The sequence below is a fragment of the Erpetoichthys calabaricus genome, chromosome 12 (assembly GCF_900747795.2).
Source record: "Erpetoichthys calabaricus chromosome 12, fErpCal1.3, whole genome shotgun sequence".
NCBI lineage: Eukaryota > Metazoa > Chordata > Cladistia > Polypteriformes > Polypteridae > Erpetoichthys > Erpetoichthys calabaricus.
Window position 1 is genome coordinate 31,999,798 of NC_041405.2, and position 23,563 is coordinate 32,023,360.

General features: G+C 35.7%; 1 protein-coding gene across 1 annotated transcript in view; it reads right to left on the reverse strand.

The window, feature by feature from the left end:
• Nucleotides 1-23,563, reverse strand: part of LOC114662054 (putative RNA-binding protein Luc7-like 2) — a 53,425-nt gene that overhangs the window by 15,784 nt on the left and 14,078 nt on the right. Inside the window, exons 3-7 of the mRNA XM_028815361.2 lie at nt 19,131-19,229; nt 14,502-14,612; nt 7,677-7,820; nt 5,561-5,737; nt 2,945-3,033 (exon numbers count right to left, since the gene is read on the reverse strand). Of these exons, the coding sequence (XP_028671194.1) occupies nt 2,945-3,033; nt 5,561-5,737; nt 7,677-7,820; nt 14,502-14,612; nt 19,131-19,229 (620 nt within the window). The remainder of the gene's footprint in view (nt 1-2,944; nt 3,034-5,560; nt 5,738-7,676; nt 7,821-14,501; nt 14,613-19,130; nt 19,230-23,563) is intronic.

Consider the following 23,563-nt stretch of genomic DNA (forward strand, 5'->3'; position numbering starts at 1 on the left):
ATTACAATAAAAAGTGACATTTACCCACAGGTTTGTGCCTTTATCAAATTCATTCATCCAAAAACACTAAGTCCCAATGACATAAGCAGATTTCTTTTGATTGGACCAACATATTGCTTATTACTTACCTGTATGTTTTGACATTATTCTTAATATAAAAGGAAACAATGTATACACTGCACAATTTTTGCCACTGTTGATGAGATTAGTCACTGTCACTATTCTGATAATGTAAAATACTATTTTATACATTTTGCAAAATACCCGTTTATAAAAATTCTCCTATATGTCAGTCAGTGGGGGCAACAAATGCACCTTCAAAATGAGAAACAAAAAATCCTGGTATACATTAAGATTAGGATAATTCAAGTCATTGCCAAAGTTCATGTGAAAGTATAAATTCACGATTAGACAACCAAACACATCAGTTCTCCAGGTTGTGAATGGCACCAAGTTACTAAACTGAGTTATGTGGAGAATTAGAACTTTGTTTCTCTACTTTGATCCAAATTTAAAAAGGACAAGGCTACTCATTCTTCATTGGACAGAACTCTACCACGTTTCATTAATAATGACAGAGTCCACCCAATCAAAATACTAACAGGCTGTTCTTTGAAGTGATGTGCAAACGTGGACAAGTTAAAGGACACAATTAAATTTCTGTAATACAATATTTGATATGAATGTGAGAGTGCTAGTTCAGCCCCTTAAATTAATAGTTTAGTACAGAGAGAATTAATATTATGTAGATAAGTGAACATTTGATTCCAAAACAAATTTTGTATTCCTCCACACTATTTACCTACCCATCTCAATAAGTGATGATGACTACAGCATGGACTAACAACTACATTTCACAGGACTATGCCACTCAAGTTGCAGGAACAGCAAAGTACTTGTCACTTATGGACAAAACTAAACAGCCAAAATAACAGAGAAAAATGATAATCATATTGTCAACTAATGCAACCATCCAAGCCCTCTGTACAGGCTTTCCTTTCATGAAAAAGTAAATATACCTCAGACTCTGACCTTCTTTTAACTGGTATCTATAGATAATTGTGAAATAACAAACATTACGCCACACTTACATTTTCTGTCCATTGTATAATAAAAAAATGCAAATTTCTCATGAGGAAAAAATAAGTACATCCTTACATTTATTACTACCTCTAATACCTAAAATTAGGAAGAGGAGCAAATAATGAAAATATCCTTTAGCCGAAAAGCAGAATGGTAGATGCTGAAAGAAGTTGCCAAAGTACCAGAAGAAATGTTTGGCAAAATCAAAATACAGCATTTGATCAGAAGAGCCTGATGTCAACTGTAAAGCATGCTGGTAGGACCTGGGTAGCTCACCATCACAATCACTAGGAATTCTTCATTGTACTAGAGGGTGCTTGAGGATAATATGAAACCATCTGTCAGAAGAATGAAGCTCAACAAAAAGTGGACCATGCAACATGATAATGACTTTAAACATACCAGTAAATCCACCAAGGAATAGCTGAAAAGAAAGAAATTGAGGGTTCAGGAATGGTCTAATCAAAGCCTGTATCTGAATTCAATCAAAATCGATATGTTGTGAGGGGATCTGAAACAGGCAGTGCATGCAAGACACCCCTCAAACATTGTACAGCTGAAAGAATACTGCATGGAAGTGTGTTCAAAACTTTCTCTCAGTTGATGTCACAGACTGGTAGACAGTTGCAGGAAATGCCTACTGGACACTGTTTCTGCCATAGACAGCAATTCCAGCTATTACATTCAAGGCTGCTCTTTCATTTTACACAGATAGAAATGGCATATATGTTAATTTATTGCAAATTCAGTTTTTCAAATTTTTTCAATTATACCATTCTTATTGAAAAATTCGGTTTCACTGAAAATCAAGCCTTGATATGTCCACTTAGGTTAAAAAGGGTGTACTTACTTTTTCACATGACAGAACACTCTTTTGTCTAGGTGAGGGCCTGGGGGAATGGGTCAGTAGGCCTTGGACCCCCAGTGGTTTACGTTCTCCAGCATCCGTGTAGGCTAAAATGTTTGTTTTCTTCTCCTCCCTTGGTATTTCACCATGGCAGAGATATTCAGCTTTGACACCAGGTTTTCCTTCTATAACCATCACAGACTATTTCTTTCTATTTCAATGTGGATGTTACTTGTAAAGTACTTTGACCTGCACTTCAGTATCAGAAAATATCCTATACAAATGTTATTACCATGCATCAGTCTGCAGGTCTCATCATAGGTTTTCAAATAATAATTGACTGCTGGACACTCCAGAATTACCCAACATTTTGTTTTAAGCATTTGCTCTGAAGTCATTCCTTGGGTGATTTTGGTTTGATGTTTAGGGTCATTACCCTTCTGAAGGAGCCAAAACATTTGATGGGTCCTTTCAAGCTGCGTAACCAGAAAGCTGTAATAGTGTAAGATGATGTACACTGGAAATGAGATTCAGGTACTTCTACATCAAAATCAATTTAACTATTGTGAGAGACGCCAAAAAATGCCTCCAAACCTTGCATTTTTTTCACACGATGGCAAGATTTGTATTTGTTTTTTGCCCTTCTTCACATTATAAGCAAAACTAATAAAAGTGAGAAGCCCACCCTATCCTCAGTTTCAAATTTTAAAATATATCATTAAAATTGACGGGGTAAAGGTATATTTGAAACCAGCTTATATGAGTGGGGCACATTAGTTTGCATTTTAAAAAAATGGATATATCCTGTATGCATTCTACATCTGTGAATATTTAATATTTTAATTGACAAAAACATTTGTGAATGTTCAATATTTTAATTGACAAAAATGTGCATTATTCAGAAAGCAAGCTGAATTTGAAATCAACACACAATAATGTTTCATGTATACGTATGACTGAATAACTACTGAAAATGCAATGCACAAGTCTGTATAGGAGAATGATTACTGTTACCTTCTCTTCAACTTCTCACGCTCTTCCCTGTCATCTCTGCGTTTGATTCTGTCCAAACTACGCTGCTCTTGTTTTTCAGACACTTTTTTCTGATAAAAGAAAATAAATACACCTTAATGATAAAGAGAAAAATACAAATAATAACTTAAAGAAAATACAAAACATTCTGAAAAATCAAAATATCAGCATTTAAAAATTGTATTATTTGTAAACTACAAGAAAATGCAAGATGCAAATGTTTCTCAAAAGAAAAATAAATATTTAGCAAAATATGCAGCTACCCTAACTGTAGCAGCACTACAGAACGGGAATGGCAAATTTAACTGTGTTCTAAAGTGGACCTTTTTGGGTTTTTTTCCTTTTTTAAATAAATGTTAATTTTTCAAGTTAAGAGTGTTAAAATTATTTAATCAGCATGTTAATATTTGTACATATATTTCAAAACAGCATATTCTTGTCATTTTAAAAAGAAAAAAAGCTAAACGTTTTTGTGGGATTCAGCCATTGTAAAAGGAGATTAGCTGTGCACTTTACCCTGCTGCTTGTCTTCCTTCAAATGCTGTTATTGACAATTCTTAAATGTTGATGCCCAGATGTGAACTGCTGTCTCTGGTTTATAGAGAACTAGACAATAACTGAAAAAGTCACACCTTTGTTTACAGCCCTTCACTTTACAGAAGTGTGTTCCTGCTACTCTAAACACATTTTATTGTGTTATTTCGCAAACATACTGCCTACTGCTGACACAATCCTCATGGATGTGCATACTCAAGTGGCCTATTGAAAGAAAGGATGAGCATGTGCACTGCGTGCAATTAATTGACAAGAACTGATAAGCATACATTTAGTTTTAACGAGGTTGAAGTTTAGTGAGTTTTTTAGTGATGTTTTACATAGGCAGAGTGGTAGTGCAGAGCTGTCACTCCTGCCTAACAGCCCCTGGATATGCATGAAGTTTGCACATTCTCCCAGTGTGTTTATGAATTTATTTGTATCACTGAGTGCCCATGAGTTTACTCAGTCAAAAACATTGTCCGCAGTTATTTTATTACCATATTCTTAGGAAGAATCACTCAGCATGCATTATATAATTTCCTGTGTTTAGTGGTGCCTCAGTCTGTTTCATCGTGGTTTGACTCTATTGCACACTATGCATTCTCCATTTTCTCACTTACTTTTTTATCACATGTACACAAGCCAAGGCAAGAACACTGAGTGTGGATTGGCCCTGTGATACCCAGTAATAATATGGACATGCAAATCGATTGGCTCCTTCAAAAATCTATGGCTTTTATTTAAAAAAAAAAAAATCAATGCAGCACAAACAGTACAGCTCATATTTATTTTTATGATTACAAAGCACGATTAAATTCTTATGTGCTCTTTCATTACCAAAGTGACACTCAGCATGAATCTAGACTATGTAAAATAACAACACAGAATGGAACAGGTGAAAAGTGGGCACAGTTCAGGAAAAAACAAATGATTTGAGCGTACATCTGTATGTTGTTACAAGTGATGGCAGAAAGTAACTGTTCAACAAACAGAATTGAAGTGACACAACTAGCTTAAAACACAGCCTACAGTTTCCAATTTTTGGAATGGGTAGAAGTGGGGGATTTGGACTGGTCAAAACTCCAACCATGACATCTGTTTTCAGCACACAAGCAGGCAAAATTCACATCCTTACCTCAAGTACCAAGAATTTGTGATAAAATTATTTTCAGTTTATTTTTGTTGTCACAAGCATGCCTTAGAAACAAAGAAGGCATGCGGTCTTAAACTGAAACCTTAGCTGCTTCAAAGTAGACAAATTCAGCAAGCTTAAAGGCTTTTGTTTCATGTTGGATCCCGGTGTCCTTTACCTCCTTTATAAAGCCCAGGAGAAGGTTACAAATTTTTTTTTTTTTTTAATTTTTAAAAATGTTTCACTTTAGAATGCAATTTAATGTGGCAAATATAAACCAAGATTTTGAAGAAATAACTTTACCTGAAAAAATACCGAACATATCCTTTTAACTGCTTAGTCATTTTCAATATACTGTACTATATACATTATATTCAAGACAAAGTGATTTGTCGTCTGTAAGTAATTTCTATCACTGTAAAATTATAAATCCTCTTTTTACTTCTGAACAAAGTGATCATTAAAGAGCTTGCACAGTGTGAAAAGCTTTTTATTTCTCATTCATCAACCAAACCTCCACATCTAATTTAAAACAGCTCAATATGCATAAGTGTTGCGTCACCACTGGAAACACCAGTGAACAGTAACTTGTTGTAATAAGCAAATAATTTATATTGAATCATCATCTTTAATTCAGAAAGTTACAACTATGCCAAGCTTTCTAGAGACTGCTAGATACAGTATAATACGTGACTTAAATATATATTTATACACACACACATACACATACATGTGTAAATACACATTTGTTTTATGCATACAAACATGCAGGTATGTATGTAGGTGTACATGTAATTTGGAGAATTACAGAAATTTTCAGGAACAGTAAGAAAACATGTTAAAAACAAACCAAGACAATTTCATCTTTCTTGTTTAAAAACATATGGAAAAAGAACAGATGGATGGATGCTTCAAGAATCTTAATTCACCTTAAGTTTATCCAGTTTCTCCCGAATTTCAATAAATCCTAAATGCAGCTTTCCTCCAAAGTGATCTGCCAGACGTCGGTCGTTATCATGGAGACCCAGATATGCAGAGCAAACTTCACATACACGCAATTTCTGCTGCTGAAAGCTTGAAGCAGGCATTGAGTTTTTGTAAATCTCCTAGGAATGAAAATTAACAAAACGACGGTGTTATTGCAGCTACTTTTTTTTTTTTTTTATTAACATGTTACACTTTTCTTTATAACATAACATAATCATCTTAAATCTTCAGAGGCAATTTTACACATTGAGAAATGTGTTTTAAGGACATGAAAGAATAGACAACTGATTAAACCTTTTAGTAACCACCATTCAGTTACCCAAAACTATGCTCTCTATTTAAGATGTGTTGTGGAATTGGATTTAAAGTTTGACCTCATTTGATGCAAATGGTAATTATGCACAATGCTAAACAAACACTTGGCTTCAGTGCCCACGTCTTTTCAGTTTAGATGGAAAACAGTCATCTTAGTATGATGAACAAAGGACATGGAGTCCAGTATTTATAGACATGAAATGTTTTTTGTCTTCAAACAATAACTCCACCATACACCCTCAACCAAGTGCTACTAGATATACTTAAGATCTACTCAAGTATCTATTTAATTGCCATTGTGAGATAACCAAATATTTAAATATTCTTCACAACAAAATACATTAACTGCAGCACTTCAAAAGCATGCGGTTTTTACAAAACAGTAAGAAACCATTCCATTTTTATTGAGAATTTAGCTATTCTATGCCAACTGAATAACAGTTTTCAGTTTATAGATGTGCACAGGAATTTAATTTCAACAGCAAACCAAGTGTTTTCACAGGGACATATGATGTTATTCTTAATGTATGTAATCCTAATTTGACGTACATGGCCATTAACTTCATCCATGAGAACATTAACTCCACCAAAAAGATTACCGTGAAACAAGTACACTTACAAAGAAAAAGTTACACATATTTAATTGTAACATTTTAATGTGTATACAACTAAAAAAGAAAAGTGTTTTCCAAAAGGCAATACTGGTTGTCCTGATGAATACTCATACAGCATTTCAACATTATATAAAAATATTTCAAAGACTCTAACCTTCAACAATCCTAGGGAATGATGAGAAAGGAACCGTTCAATTAGAAACTCAGGAAAGGTGTAGAACTCAGCCATAGGTAGAACACACTCTAGTTCTGTATGTGCCAAGCATTTAATAACTAAATATATCTCACCAGTATCTATACAGTCCCCTTCATAATTAATGGTACTCTTGATCAAGATGAGTAAAAAGGGTTGTAAAAAAAAATTTCCTTCTGGTGAATTGCCTTAATCTCACACTTAAAAAAATCAACAGTAATCCAACCTTTAAATTAAATAAATTTATTCTGAGGAAAAAAAAAACATCTCTCCTCAAGAAATGATTAAGTTTAACAACAGGGCAAGATCCAACTTGCAAAGGTAAAAATTATTGGTAATAGCCTATACCACACTACTATGCACACTTATTTTGCTTACCTGGAAGAATCCTAGTCCTTCTATACCTGACTGGGTAAGTGATGTGCTATATTATCTCAAATCAGAAAACATTTACTCTTTTTTAAGAGGATATGCCAAACATTTTTTTAAAACATGGCAAGTACTCATTAATACCATTTAAACCAAGATTACCAGGTCTCCGATTGACTTTCTTGTGGTATTATTTGTTTTACTATACAAAAGATGTTATTCTCATGTTTTCCTTCTTTTTTTTTCTCTCTCTCTCTTGGGTAAGGGTTGAATATTCTTTTGTATTTTTCTTCGTATTTCTATTTTTCTTGTTTTCTCTTAACTTTTTTGAAGTAATTGTACCCATTATGTTATCATTATTTATTTGATTAAATTCTATGCTGTTGCAATCTTTTGATTTTCAAAGAGTGCATAATTTTCACAGAAGGCTGATACAATTTACATTTGCAAAGAGTTGAATATAAAGGCAAGACTTCTATTTTTCTTTCCAAACTAGCAATATTTAATGTGCATTTGTATTAAAAAGAGGACAAGCTTATCATTTACAAAGGATTTGTCAGATCTCACCTCTGCTTCTCTCTTCAATACCCTTGCTTTCTCCACTTCTTCCAAAACTTTTTGAGCCTCATCAACATTTCCTTCAGCTCCAAGCTGCTCTGCTTTGGCTAAAAGTTTACCAATTTCTTCATTTAGTTCATGTACACGTTCTGCCTGAAGACATACAGAAACAGTTACAAGTCAGTTTTACTCTAAAAAAACACATGAAAAACATGCTTTTCCCAAAAAAAAAACTTTTACAAAATAGTGCTTTTTCAGCGCATATGGATGAAACAAAAAGTGAAAATGTAAGATTCTGAAACTACTTTCCTTAAACAAAACAACTAAAGGTATAAAAATAACTGACAGTCTATTTCTGTTACATCCTCATCTATGGCTGATTTCTATTCATTAACTGAATTCAGGGATGGAGAAGTTTAGAGAAGGCCAGAAGGAGCTGCATTGCGTCTTTGTGGACCTGGAGAAAGCATAAGACAGGGTGCTTCGAGAGGAGCTGTGGTATTGTATGAGGAAGTCGGGAGTGGCAGAGAAGTACGTAAGAGTTGTACAGGATATGTATGAGGAAGTGTGACAGTGGTGAGGTCTGCGGTAGGAGTGATGGATGCATTCAAGTTGGAGCTGGGATTACATCAGGGATCGGCTCTGAGCCCTTTCTTGTTTGCAATGGTGATGGACAGGTTGACAGACAAGATTAGACAGGAGTCCCCGTGGACTATGATGTTTGCTGAGGACATTGTAATCTGTAGCGATAGTAGGGAGCAGGTTGAGGAGACCCTGAAGAGGTGGAGATATGCTCTAGAGGGGAGTGGAATGAAAGTCAGCAGGAACAAGACAGAATACATGTGTGTAAATAAGAGGGAGGTCAGTGGAATGGTAAGGATGCAGGGAGTAGAGTTGCCGAAGGTGGATGAGTTTAAATACTTGGGATCAACAGTATAGAGTAAAGGGGATTGTGGAAGAGAGGTGAAAAAGAGAGCAGGCAAGGTGGAATGGGAGAAGAAGAGTGTCGGGAGTAATTTGTGACAGAAGGGTATCAGCAAGAGTTAAAGGGAAGGTGTACAGGACAGTAGTGAGACCAGCTATGCTATATGGGTTGGAGACGGTGGCACTGACCAGAAAGCAGGAGACAGAGCTGGAGGTAGCAGAGTTAGAGATGCTAAGATTTGCACTGGGTGTGACGAGGATGGATAGGATTAGAAATGAGTACATTAGAGGGTCAGCTCAAGTAGGATGGTTGGGAGACAAATTCAGAGAGGCGAAATTGCGTTGGTTTGGACATGTGCTGAGGAGAGATGCTGGGTATACTGGGAGAAGGATGCTAAGGATAGAGCTGCCAGGAAAGAGGAAAAGAGGAAGGCCCAAGCGAAGGTTTATGGATGTGGTGAGAGAGGACATGCAGGTGATGGGTGTAACAGTGCAAGATGCAGAGGACAGAAAGATATGGAAGAAGATGATCCACTATGACAACCCTTAACGGGAGCAGCTGAAAGAAGAAAAAGAAGAAGAACTGAATTCAGGGATAGATCTGATACACAGGTGTCATTTCCTGACTCAGAGCTTTATTAGTAGGCCTTTCCCTTCAACCACTTAGTTCTTGGTTTACCTCTTCGTCTAACCCATCCATCTTTGTTTCTGAAAGAATGTAATACAATGTCTCCCTGATTAATATTCACTTTACCTTTGTTGCCATTTAAAATTAAATCAGACATCTGGAAATATGGCCATCTAATTTCTTACGCCCTCAGGACTTGGTACTGAGTTGACAGATTGACAGGTTCCTGTCTAGCATGCCATATCCAGAACTCCATTTTTTCAAAATTAGTCTTTTAGGATTTGCAGACACAATAAATCTTTCCATCTTTGTTACAATTGTGCCAAAGCACTGTGGGTGACAAGTTTAGATGATTCCAGAGTTCTTCCGTTGCACTCATTATGTTCAAAGTCTTCTAACCTTTTAATTTCTTTTTCTTTCTTCAGCTCAGATCAGTCCTAAGGATATGCAATGTACTGATATCTTCTTCTCACCCTCATCACCCTCTTTATAAAATGTTTCATTGTACTACTCCTGTTAAGAAACAAGTTTAAAATCTTTAGGCTATTCTTAGCAAAGCCTCCAACAATCCCCTCACTATTTTTGTATTAGACCCCCATGATCTTCCTTCTGCTTCTCCATTGCCCTGGAAAAAAATGTTTCAGAATATCTCTCTGGTCTCCAAAAATCCTAACCACAACTACACTGTTTAAATTTGTGCACCATCGTTACCTTACCACATTCTGCCAGGGGACTTGTCCCAAGCCCCTAATGTAACTTTTGTTCTTTCAACATTCCTGCATTCACATGTTCTGGGACTCTCCTCATGTTGCTTTCTTTTGATCTTTTGTCTACAACTTTCATTCAAAAATCGTGTCTTTTAATATTCCTCTTCTACAACATATTTTCTTTGTTTTGGACCTATCATTAACTCCTACTACATGAGTGTAAACTCTTCATTTTAGCTAAATAGGCATTAGGATCCAAATAGACAAATATATAGTACTTTATGGAACTCACTTTATTCTTTTTTGCTTCTCTGAAAATCCTTTTTTTTGACTTTTGGAACTTTTTATCCCAAATACATGGTTCATCCAATACCACTATTGATGAGTGATGAGCTGCTGCTCAATTGATCAGTGACTGGATGGCTGGTAATTTTTTTCTTCACCTCCACTAAACTCATTCTTCTCTCTCGTTTCTTTCTTATTCACAGAGCTGTGTGGGTTGGGGGGAGGGTTTCTTTATGCGGTTGTTAATTTGTGTTTCCACTGAGAGGAGAAATTAATAATATTGAAGATCTCATTACAATGGCACCTGCCAAGGGGGTAAGATATGTTAGACCGGAAGTGAACAGTCAGTTCCTGAAGGTGATGAGTTAGAAGCAGGGAAAATGGGAAAGCTTAAGGATCTGAGCAACTTTGACAAAATTGTGATGGCTAGATGACTGGATCAAAGCAATTCCAACACGGTAGGTCTTGTGATCCATTTACCCTTTTATTTTTTCTATTATATTTTAGTCAGACCATTGGGAACACACTCAAAAATCCTAAATCTCTAAATGTAATTCAGCCTATAAAGAATTGAAGCATATATGTATCAATCTGAAAAAACATGAATTATAACATGCATTTGCTTCTGAAATTATTTGAAAGAAGAACTAACAATTACAGTGGTACAGAGTTTAGAAGTCTGTGTCCTAGACGAATCTGCACAGAAAAGAAGCATAAAGTGAAGTGGTGGTGTCTCTAAGCACTTGGAACTTTAACTATACTGTTTTTCTGTAAGAAATTACACAATGTGCTCTTTTTGCTATTTGTTACAATATGTCACTGTATTTGTCACAACACATGAGAGGGTGTCATCCAAAACATTCTATATGAAACAGCCAAATTTCCACATCTCAGATTTCAAATAATAGAGAAAGTAGGGGTGGGCGGTATGACCAAAATTCTATATCACGATATTTTTCTAAATTATCCTGGTTTCACGGTATTCTACGGTATTTTTTTCCCCATGCATGAGTGGATGTTAACCACATTTTCCACAGCTATTACTGGCTAAGAATAACCTATTCCACTGTCAAAAGCATTGTACATTGTACAAAAAAGCATTTTAATGTGCACACAAGTATTAATACAGGTTTGAATGGCCCCATAAAGTGATAGTTTTCAAGGGGGTGGCACTAATGAAGAGAAGGAATCACAATCACAAAATATAAACCTTTTTATTGAACAAATTTTGCAAAAACTTAAACTATAATTTTCACAACATATTTTCAACCACCCAAAGAGGCATTTAGACTTAGTAAAATATCCAGAAGTGCTTGTCAAAAGTTGTATTGCACTGAACATGTCTTAGAAAAGGAATAAATAGTAAATATTTTTTTGTAAACCAACTACACTTTCTGTTAGTATTAACAATCTCTGTCCACTGACACGTTAAAGTGACTTTTTAAATAACTTTACCATCATTAAACTACATAATATTTACACTAATAAATAATAACAATAAAATAAATAATAGTATTACTGATAGTTGCACTATTACTTCAAGGCTTCAAGCCCAGGTGCACTACACAGTATTCACCAAATTAAAATAAAATAAAACAAGTGCAACTTGGTGATGACATCTTTACCAACTGAACCATCATTTAGGCAAACTGCATTAATATGGACCTTGCTTCAAGCTAAGCTATATGCATAAATAATAAAACTGTAACTTGCATTTATAATGCTATTTGTGGCACAGCCCTACGGAATCATATTAGGGCCATGGTGAAGAAATACGGTCACAGGGAAGACAAAAACAAACTATGTCGAGAATAAAATCAACATTTCCACTTTCTTCTTATAGTTTATTTTATAATTAAAGTAGAATGTCGTAAACTAAACGTCATCCTAAAATCAATGTTTAATTTACTAGATTTCCTCAAACACCGTCATAAGTTAATGCAGCACATTAAATGCTTTGTGTTAAGTGTTCCCCGACCCAGTTGTTAATCATTACGCTTCTTAAACTGACTTCCTCCGCACTAACAGGAGACAGCGATCACCGCACAGAATCCATTCACTTCATGATATTCCTGCTCTCTGAAAATTTAGAATGCTAAGATAACTACTTGATATCATTTTCATGATGAAATGCATTAAAGCAGGTATTAAACATGCATGGTAGTGAGGCGGTAGTGCTGCTTCTTCGCAGTAAGGGGTCCCGAGGTGTATGTTCAGTGTAGAGAACTTTATGGCAGGTGTGACGAGGCTCCAAAAAACTGGATGTATGAATGGGTATTGCACAGGTTTAACTTAAATATTTTGTAAATGTTGGGTTTGTGATCTGGTGGTCGGAGACACGAACACAGAATTCAATGGATGTTCTTCTGAGCAGCTTTCTTTATTGCACGCGTGCTGTCTCTATCTGACGTACCAAAACCCCAGTTCCTATCCTTCCTTTTTCTTTCTCCACATAACCAATCACCACACGATAAACGTCTTTGTGAAATTAAAACTAGTTATAAACTTAGCCCACGGAGTGTTCAGAACTTTAAAAATATCTTCGTTATACATGTTTAATTATGCCATCCATTCAGGGTTGCACCCATCCCTGAACGAGTCGCCAGCACATTGCAGGGTGAATACAAGCAAAACATACACTAGCAGGGTCAATACAGCATAACAAAACCCCACATCCTAGATGACTTTGAAAGGAAACTGAAGCACGCCGAGTAAACCCACCAGAAAAACATGCAAATGCAAGGCAGGGTACACCCGAGACACCCTTGCTGCGAGGAAGCAGTGCAACCTCCACGGCACCGTGCCCCCACATGATTAATACATACTTTAATGAATTTCATCATGAAAATTATATCAAGTATTTATCTTTGCATTCTAAATGTTCAGAGAGCAGGAATATCATGAAGTGAATGTATTCTGTGCGGCGATCGCTGCCGGCGCCTCCTCAGTACAAGAGGAAGTCAGTTTAAGAAGATCGTACCGATTTAACATGGCTCGGGGAACACTTAACACAAAGCATTTAATGTGCTATATAACTTATGACGGGGTTTGAGAAAATCTAGTAAATTAAATATTAAGTTTACGATGAAGTTTAGTTTACGATGTTCTACTTTAATGACAAATTACGAGAATAAAGTCAACATGTCGACTTTAATCTTGACATAAACGGCGAGAAAAAAGTCTACATGTTGACTTTATTCTCGTTATAAGCGTCGAGATTAAAGTGGAAATGTCGAGAATAAAGTCAACATGTCGTCACACTATTACACAGTACCCAGGTACATTACACTGTATTGAAAACAAATAAAACAAGTACAACTTGGCTTGCAGTATTATCCAGTAGTATAGAAACAGTATTTACACATTTGAACATAATGGTCCACATCCGACCTTTTAAAACCAAAGTATCTCCAGGCAACAGAAGTGACTCCTTTTTTTCGGGAAAAGTTCTTTTGTGTCATCATGTTCAACTTTATCGTCAGCTACAGATTCAGTTTCGGAATGTTCTCTGTCCATTTTCACCATGCAATACCTACACTACCACTACCTATTTAGCGGTGTAGCAGTGAAAAAGAGCCCCGTGCAACACCTCTGTGTTTAGCGGTGTAGCAGTGAAAAAGGTCCCCACTTGAACAGTTTTCCGCTGCGCCACGTTCCGAACGTCGTTTAGGTAATTTAAACCGGTGTTGCGGTATAAGAAAAATCCATATCATAACAAAAATAAAAAACGGTTTTCGGTATGAACCGGTGTACCGCCCAGCACTAAGAGAAAGACTAGAGAGTAACACAATTGAAAGTTAACTGTGCAAATGCTACATCCATTTTTTCTGTCAGCAATATAAACTGTGGCTAGTCTTTGTTTTTACTGTAAGCACTCACAAAAAGGGGACCAGGTCCTATTTCAGCACCACTGGGTGCTGGGTAGGGACCAAATGTGGACAGAGTGATCACTCCATCTAGGGAACATTCATCACCCAATGCACTCATGCACACACTCTCAGTTTAAACTTTTATATAAAGCAGAATTATAGGAAATTTAGACCTTAATAACTTTGCTTGAAATACTGTATATATCAATTTTGCACTTTAGAGTGTTAAAAAAAAAAAAAATCTCTATCACTGCAATAAAATGTTTTAACTATCAAAATTTTGCATCTGGTACTGTAGCAAAGAATAAATAAATCTAGCAAATGACAATGAAGCAGTAAGGCAAGAAAATAATCATCTTATGAAAAAGAACATTGAAACATATATTATGTATATAAAAAACAACAAAGTTAAAAACAATACCTTGGCCGCAACCTCAGCATTGATCTCCTCTTGTGTCTCCGCCAATCGCTTCTTTGCTACCTCAGTTCTTCGGTCACAGTCTGCAATGAAGGACTGAAGATGGTCTGCTGCCTATGACAGACAAAGAAAGAGTCTGAGCAAGAACAGAATTACATATAATGCTTGCATTCCTCAATAATCTGGTTTTGCATTCTTATTTAAGGACTGCTTTATAGTTGATTGTATTTGCAGAAATGGGTAATGACTTTTCCCACTGCCACTGCTTAGCAACAGTCATGTAAGAGTTTCCAGTGCAACTGTTGGAGAGTTCAGTCAAGCAACCTGCTACTACCTTATTGCAAGGTAGAAGAAGAAAGAGCAATACAGTGATCCCTCGCTATATCGCGCTTCGCCTTTCGCGGCTTCACTCTATCGCGGATTTTATATGTAAGCATATTTAAATATATATCGCGGATTTTTTGCTGGTTCGCAGATTTCTGAGGACAATGGGTCTTTTAATTTCTGGTACATGCTTCCTCAGTTGGTTTGCCCAGTTGATTTCATACAAGGGACGCTATTGGCAGATGGCTGAGAAGCTACCAAACTTACTTTTCTCTGTGTCTCTTGCGCTGACTTTCTCTGATCCTGATGTAGGGAGTGTGAGCAGGGGGGCTGTTCGCACACCTAGACGATACGGACGCTTGTCTAAAAATGCTGAAAGATTATCTTCACGTTGCTACCTTCTGTGTGTAGCTGCTTAGTGAAGCGACATGCTGCACGGTGCTTCACATACTTAAAAGCTCGAAGGGCACGTATTGATTTTTCACTCTGTTTTTATCTGTCTCTCTCTCTCTCCCTGCTCCTGACGGAGGGGGTGTGAGCTGCCGCCTTCAACAGCTTTGTGCCGTGGTGCTTCGCATACTTAAGCCAAACAGCCCTATTGATTTGTTTGCTTTGCTCTCTGTTTCTGACAGCCTGTGCTCCTGACACGCACTCCTTTGAAGAGGAAGATATGTTTGCATTCTTTTAATTGTGAGACAGAACTGTCATCTCTGTCTTGTCATGGAGCACAGTTTAAACTTTTGAAAAAGAGACAAATGTTTGTTTGCAGTGTTTGAATAACGTTCCTGTCTCTCTACAACCTACTGTGTTTCTGCGCAAATCTGTGACCCAAGCATGACAATATAAAAATAACCATATAAACATATGGTTTCTACTTCGCAGATTTTCTTATTTCGCGGGTGGCTCTGGAACGCAACCCCCGCGATGGAGGAGGGATTACTGTAAAGACAAAATGACAGCATGAACCAACTAATAATATTCTGATCTGAATACTGTGTGTTGTAATATCACCTCTCAGCTGCAGAGATGTGCTTTTATGAGAGAGATTAGAATTTTAGTAGAAATGTAAAACTGTGGACTAGCAATGCTGAACAATAAAAGAGAGAAATTTCAGTGACACATCTTAACACAATGTCACAAATATATTATTCTCGTTACATGAAAAACAGAAGAATTAAAATTGGGAATTTATTTGCATTACACAGTATGTTAAGGCAGGTGAAATTGAAAATACAAGTCTAGAAGTCCAGGTGATAGGAAAGAGTAAGTCTGACATCACACACATGGAAGTTCAAGCTTATAACCAAGATGAAATGGCATTATTGTAACCCAATGGTCCCAGGTTCACAACTAGTAGACAGTGTTTGGCCATGATAGCACAATAAATTCAATGACAAGGAAATGGAAGATGGCACTCTTGAATTTAAATAAAGAATAAACAATGATCAGACTGCATCATGCAGATTTCTGCTGAAATTATACACTGTGTTCTTTAGGTGTATTCCGGTAAAATGCAAAAATACCTATTTTCATCATAATGTTTTATGCTGACACACAACTCAGCTATTGACAATGCTAATTCTGTTGAAATTTGGAACACTTCTTCTTCAAGGAAATTTGTCAAGAAAGATTCATTTTCATTGCAATATTTCAAATATGAACACACTGGACAACTTGAAGCGCTGGTAAATGTTACAGAAATTTATAATAAATAATAAAAAAATAGATATAATGCTTTTCTCATTACTCAGAACACTTTGCATAGACAGAGAGAACCACTTCAACCACCACCAATGTGTAGCACCGAACTGGATAATGCGACAGCAGCCATTTTGCACCAGCACGCTCACCACATATTAGCTGTAAGGTGGTGAAGGAGTGAGAGTGATAGCTGTTTTAAGACAGAGGATGATTAGTGGCCAGAATGGACAAGGTCATGATGGCCAATTTAGCCAGGACAGCAGAATAAATCCTACTCTTTTCGAAAGATGCTCAGGGATCTTTAATGACCACAGAGAATCACAACCTCAATTTTATGTTTCATCTGAAGGACACCACCATATTTACGACGCTGTGTCCCACTGGGGCATTAGGGTCCACACACAGACCACAGGGTAAACACCAAAACCTCTTCCAGCAGCAACCCAAGCTTTTCCTACATGATTTCCCATTTAAGTACTGGCTAGGCCAAGTATGCTTAGCTTCAGATGGATGACGTGTTCTGAAGTGCAGGTGATATTGTCAAGAAAGTGTATTTGCGACATTTTGAATAAAGGCACACTGAAAAAAGTAATGATATTTGAAGAACACTTTAAAAGCATTGGTGAATTTTTGATATCTTAAAACAGAAAAACATTCTGTGCAAACTGAAATACTGATTAATCCTTTGTTTCTTATTTACCTTGTGAAAAGTTAATTCAAATTGTATATATTCCTTTTTTAGAAAACCGAAAGCCACTCTTGAGGTAAGCCATCTCTACTTAAGTTGCTGAAACTCCAGTTGAAGAATGTGTACAGGTGGGATATCAGTGTCACATTATTGACTCGCATGAACCTTGCAACACCAACTTACTTATTTCTGCTGCGTGAAGTCATAATAGATAAGGAAAACAAAAATTCACTTAAATTATCCAGAAATAGTTAGAATAGGAAAGGAGTCCCCCAAGCATGCCTCATTACACTGTTGTTCATTTACTACATAGTTCATTTACTACATACACAATTACCCTGGTATTTAACTACAAGATACTGAAAAATGCTATTAAAAACATGTATTAAAGCTGTATTTTAAGTAATTACCTTCCATTATCACTGTTTGTTTCCTGAATTCAACTCATTGTTACAAAAATATCTAAAAAAACAAAAATGTTCTTTTTGATGAAGTAAACAAACAAAATATTAGAAATTATCCAACTTTCAAAACACTCAACTAAACTCCCAAACAAATCCAAATGTTTCAACTAGCATGCATTTTTTTAACTTGTTTATATTCTATTATCAAATATGCTATATATAAACTACTTCAATAAAACTTCCAGAAACTTCTGTTATGCCGCTTAAGTAAAATGTTTTGCCAAGTGTGAAGAATATAGCTGGTGTGGCATCTTTCTGAATTTTGCAGATCAGCCTTGGCAAATCGTGTCTTGTGAGTGAGATCATCATCAAGAAGTGGAAGCAGAATTGTCAACAGCTTTCCTCGATTCTTTCCCTGACTAACAGCCAAAAGCAACAAAGCAAATCATAAGAAAATTAACAAGTTACGTGGACCACTTGATATATGTAATCAATATGAAATACTTTTATATCCTCAACGTCTTAAAAACATGACCCAGTCAAAACCAGCTTACACCTTGAATTTGTTTCGCGTTATGTTATCTCATGCAATATCACATTTCAATTTTCCATTACAATTGACTCCACAGTGACAACATTTTCTTCCAACATCAATGTCCTGTAAGCCAACAGATCATCTAAAAGAGACATCCTGCCATGATGAAATTCTTCAGCCCATTTCTTGAGTGTGGCACATGAACCAAAGTAGTCCCGATGACTAAGAAAGAATGCGTCTTCAAAAGGTGTATTGTGTTCAAGCATTACAAACTCAATAACAACACTTGATTGATACTTATTTTGCAGTTTCTGGAGTTTATTACGAAACAGGAAACCTGCACATAAACCAGAAATTCTAGAAATTTGTAAATCTCATATTTTTATAGAAATACTTAAAAACTCATCTCTGTAGAATACACTTTTTTGATTACACTGTTCTATAACCATAACAAGAATCCATTATTAATAGCATAAGCACTTAATATTCTTGAGGAGACATTTGTCCACTGGTCCAAATAAGATGCTGTAGGCCTTCCTACCATATTTGCTGGTATTATACAAGCATTCTACCTGTGTCAGAATCTTACACATCAGGGTACTTCATGGCTATTTTGTTACTCTGTAACAACACAACCACAATCATTTCTCCTCTGCTATCTCTGCAATTCCAAGGCTATACCCTTATAAAACCGATGCTATTGACTTAAGGAACAACTCTTACCAATGCCAGCTTCAGGAAATATTCTTGTCTACATAATGTAAGAATTTAATTTTGTACCAAGCTGTACTTTACATTTGCCTTCGTCTCCAAATCATACTGTATTTCACTGTACTCTGTTCAAATGCAAGAACTATTTACCAGTAATAAAAATTACTTTGTTTACATAAACATTTTTAACAAACCACACAAGTATTTTATTTAGCATTCAATAAAATAAAAAGTTGCCATTATCATTTTTTGTCATGCCATTTACTTACATCCAGTTCAAAAAAGTAATCTCGCTGCTTTGTTGCAATTTCGTAGTCTGCTCGGAGGGCTAAGTCATGAACTCGTGAGCATTCACCTAAGTCCATTCGCTGTGGTGATGGAGGAAGAGGGAAGAGAGAAAAAAAGTAAAATCAGTCCAAATCAGTGCATTCTTGATTCCTTCAACATATGAGGTTTACAATAGTATCTAAAATGGATCTTAAATATCATAGTAGCTATACGTTTAAAAAGAAAATTAAATATGTTAACTGAGTTTTAAATTTTAACATTTTTCACATATGCTTTTTTAAACGTATATAATGTGCTTGATCCAAGCCACCTAAGTATTCGATTAGTAATATGGAAAATGCAATTTATAATCTGAACACATATTAATAAAAATGCATGTACTTTTGACCGCCTCATGTCAGATGCTCACAGCACATACTGCAAATTAACAAAACCATCCTAAATTTAAAATAAAATTATATTCTCACATGTAACTAATAAGGTACTACGCAGAAACTTGATCTGAAGACTGCGCCTGTTAATCTCAATTACCACAAATGTGAAGTAAAATTTCATTAATCTAAATATATATATAAGCCAAATACCACTGACTCACTCATCACGAAATCTCCCAAACCATGAGGACGTGGGACTTGAAATTTGGAATGTAGGTTACCCTTGGCCCATAGGTGCTTGCTAAGAAACGGTTTTAAAAATGTAATTGTCCAAGTGCGAAATTTCTTATAGTTTCTTAGATCCATTTGTATGTCTGTCCGCTATTCACAAGAGAACTACTTAACGGATTTAGATCTTTTTTTTTTTCTTCTATACTTTGCTTGAACATTCCGTTGATTCTGCAATTTTCTCATTTCGCTAAGTATCATAGTTCGTTGTCGGTACCAATTTATTAGCGCAAATCCGAGAGAGACTCATCTGGCTGCGGGTAGGGGGTGGAGCCTTCCTCACTCACACATCTGCTTCAGGGCGGAACCTTAACTCCGCTTAGTTAGCAAACGACAGAGCTAATTCATGGATATATATCTTTTTTTTCTACAATTTGCTTGAACATTCCGGTTGATTTTGCGACTTCTGTCATTGCGCTAAGAATCATAGTTCGCTTGCAGGAGCGATATATTTGCTCTAATCCGAGACAGAGGCTGCGGGCTGAGGGGAGGGGGAAGAGTGACGTCAGGAGTAGAGAGCTGGGCGGGGCCCTACTCACTGTCCTGTTTCACTAATACGCGGGGCAAAGCTGTGGAGGATGGCTAGTAGAATAATAAGTTCTGTTCATTTTGCCATTTAAAAAATCATATAGATACAGAGTTTCAATATATGTATTCCCTAGAAAAGAACAAGAATTTCATGCCAAAAGCATGTGTCATGGATTTTGTTTTGTGGAAAAAAAAAATTTTAAAAAGACAATAATGTCTCTAACTCTCAGGCTTTGGCCCCACTAATTGACTGGACATGGAGTAAACATGCCAATTTTACACAGGCAACAACCAGGCTCAAGATTCAAACTCAGTCACCGAAGATGTGAGGCAGCAGTATTTAAGTACTGTCCCACCATTCCTCCAATTGCTACCACAACATAAAACATGAAAAACACTGAAGTTACACAGTTCTAACTGCAGAATTTCCCCAACCACTGAAACTAAAACCAATGTCACATTACATGACTGCTAATCATGCAGTAAGCTAAACTTGCTAACAGCTGATGCTGAATTCATCAAGAGACCATGTCATTTTAAATGGTTGAATATCAATGACATGTCACATTTACCAACAGTGTGCCCACCTTCCACAGACCCTTTCTGTGACAGCAAATAGCCGTTGCTATATGAGTGGTTAACAGGTACTGTGAGTTCAACTGTAATCTCTGCATTTTTAATTATTCTTTTATTCCTTTCTATTATGATATGTAAAGCACAGCACATCAAACAGGCAACCTTCTCTTACAAGGAGTCCATAAAACCCATGTCCCTTACTCCTCGTTGCTGCGTTACATAAATTGTTTTTCTGGACAAGTAGTCATTGGTTGTCAGCACTCATGCACACAGAGCTTGCTTCTATGACTAAAGACAAAAATCAAACCTTTTTGATTTTATTGGAATGTGCTGAAGGGAAGGTTCATGGGAGTATATGGCCGACTTCTTTCGACTTGATAAAATTATGTAATTAAATGCAACAATTGAATATCGCTGGAAAAGTAACATAATGGTGCATGACCTTAATGGAAAGACCACCCACTAATCATTTGCCCAATAATCCAAAGCCTTATCAAGCCCTAGGTACTGCAACATTCAGTCTTGAAGCTAACTGAATCAGTTTATTACATATCTGCAGATTTTTTTTTAAGTTGGCACACTGTAGCCATGCTTATTTACTTGCTCACTTTCAGAGTGCTCCCGTTATTACTCTGAAATTCTGTACATTGACTGGCTGCCAAAATGACCATCACCTTGCACTACACAAGCAGCTCAATACAGCACATGGAACTAGTGAAAAAGTGTGACAGCTCTAGCAACTGAGCAGTTGCTAAAATCTCACCACTCCAGTCCAAACTTTTAAAAACTTCTCCATATCACACCTTTCATGAGTTGCCATTGTGTGTACCCATATTGTTGCTGAAGAACTCATTTTAAAGTAACCAACTGGATCCATTATACTAATACCTTTCATAATTTTTAAAAACTTCGATCATGTTACTATCAATTTGCTAACAACTGAAAAGGTTTAACATTATAACAAGCTTGAAAATGTAATTCAATTTAAATTGTTTGTATGTCTTTTTGTTGGTATGTACTTATGGTAATTAAATGAAAACATGCATTTCTTTTGTCACTTTATTTACTAAATAAAAGTGTTCCCAGGACAACAAAGCAAAATGGAGATATATATTAGGCAATTCTTGTGGTCAAACTAGGAGGTTAGTTATTATAGGAACATCCATAGTTTTAGAATCCATTTATTTGAACATAAAAAAGCTTATTTTACAAATCAAGAAAAAAAACTACATGTATCTTATTTTTACATATTTATTTGTGAACTAGCTTTTTTACTGACAAAGACATGTAATATAATAAATGTAAAAATATTTGATCTCTCTTGCCTTATATGTACCTTTAGCACCTTTCCTTGGTGTCCTCAGGTGTCTAAACTTCTCTTGACTTGTGCTCCTTCTGTCCAAAGTGTTCATGTGAGGTCTGCTTATCAAACTCTGTCATAATTGTTGAAACACCTTGTTTGCCTCATTTGTCCGCATTTATACTTTCCCGTTATTGAAAGAGACTCTCCACATTCCTCCAACACCTTTATTCCTCCTCATGTGCCTCACTCACGCATCCTCTTTCGATCATGTCTCCAAAGCCAAACTGACCAATCAGATTGCTCTGAGGGACAGGACACACACACTCACAGATCTTAAGAGTTTTATTATATACTAGATGTTGTGATGTTTATGTACTTGGTTATCACTTGAATAAATGCACAAAAACTGGTAATGAAGTTCTTTTACACCCAAAGCTCAAAATGTGTGCCAAATTTTGCCCTGGTCCAGATCCAGGAGGAGATCCCCCAGGACACCACCCATCGTTTCATTAGGAGCTTGCCCCGACGTTGTCAGGCATGCATACAAGCACGTGGGGGCCATACAAACTACCGAGTACCATTCTCAGTTGCTGCTCGGCCAAATGGACTAGCCAGCCTGCCGCATCATTTTTTGATTTCCGGGATGTCTTTGAATTCAGCCCTCTGTAGGTTGATAATTTACATTTCCATCAAACGATGTGGAATCCTTTTGTTCCTAACACATTACCCAGTCCATATCCATATCCATATATATATATATATATATATATATATATATATATATATATATATATATCCATATATATATATATATATATATATATATAGATAGATATATATATATATATATATATATATATATAGATATATATATATATATAGATATATAGATATATAGATATATATATATATATAGATATATATATATATATATAGATATATAGATATATAGATATATATATATATATAGATATATAGATATATAGATATATAGATATATATATATATATAGATATATATATAGATATATATATATATATAGATATATATATAGATATATATATATATATAGATATATATATATAGATATATATATATATATAGATATATATATATAGATATATATATATATATATATAGATATAGATAGATAGATAGATAGATAGATAGATAGATAGATAGATAGATAGATAGATAGATAGATAGATAGATAGATATAATATATATAGATAGATAGATAGATAGATAGATAGATAGATATATATATATATATATATATATATTGTGTGTCTCATTGCCCATTCTTCAATTGCAAATACTTAAACTAGTGAGATTTTTTATGTAC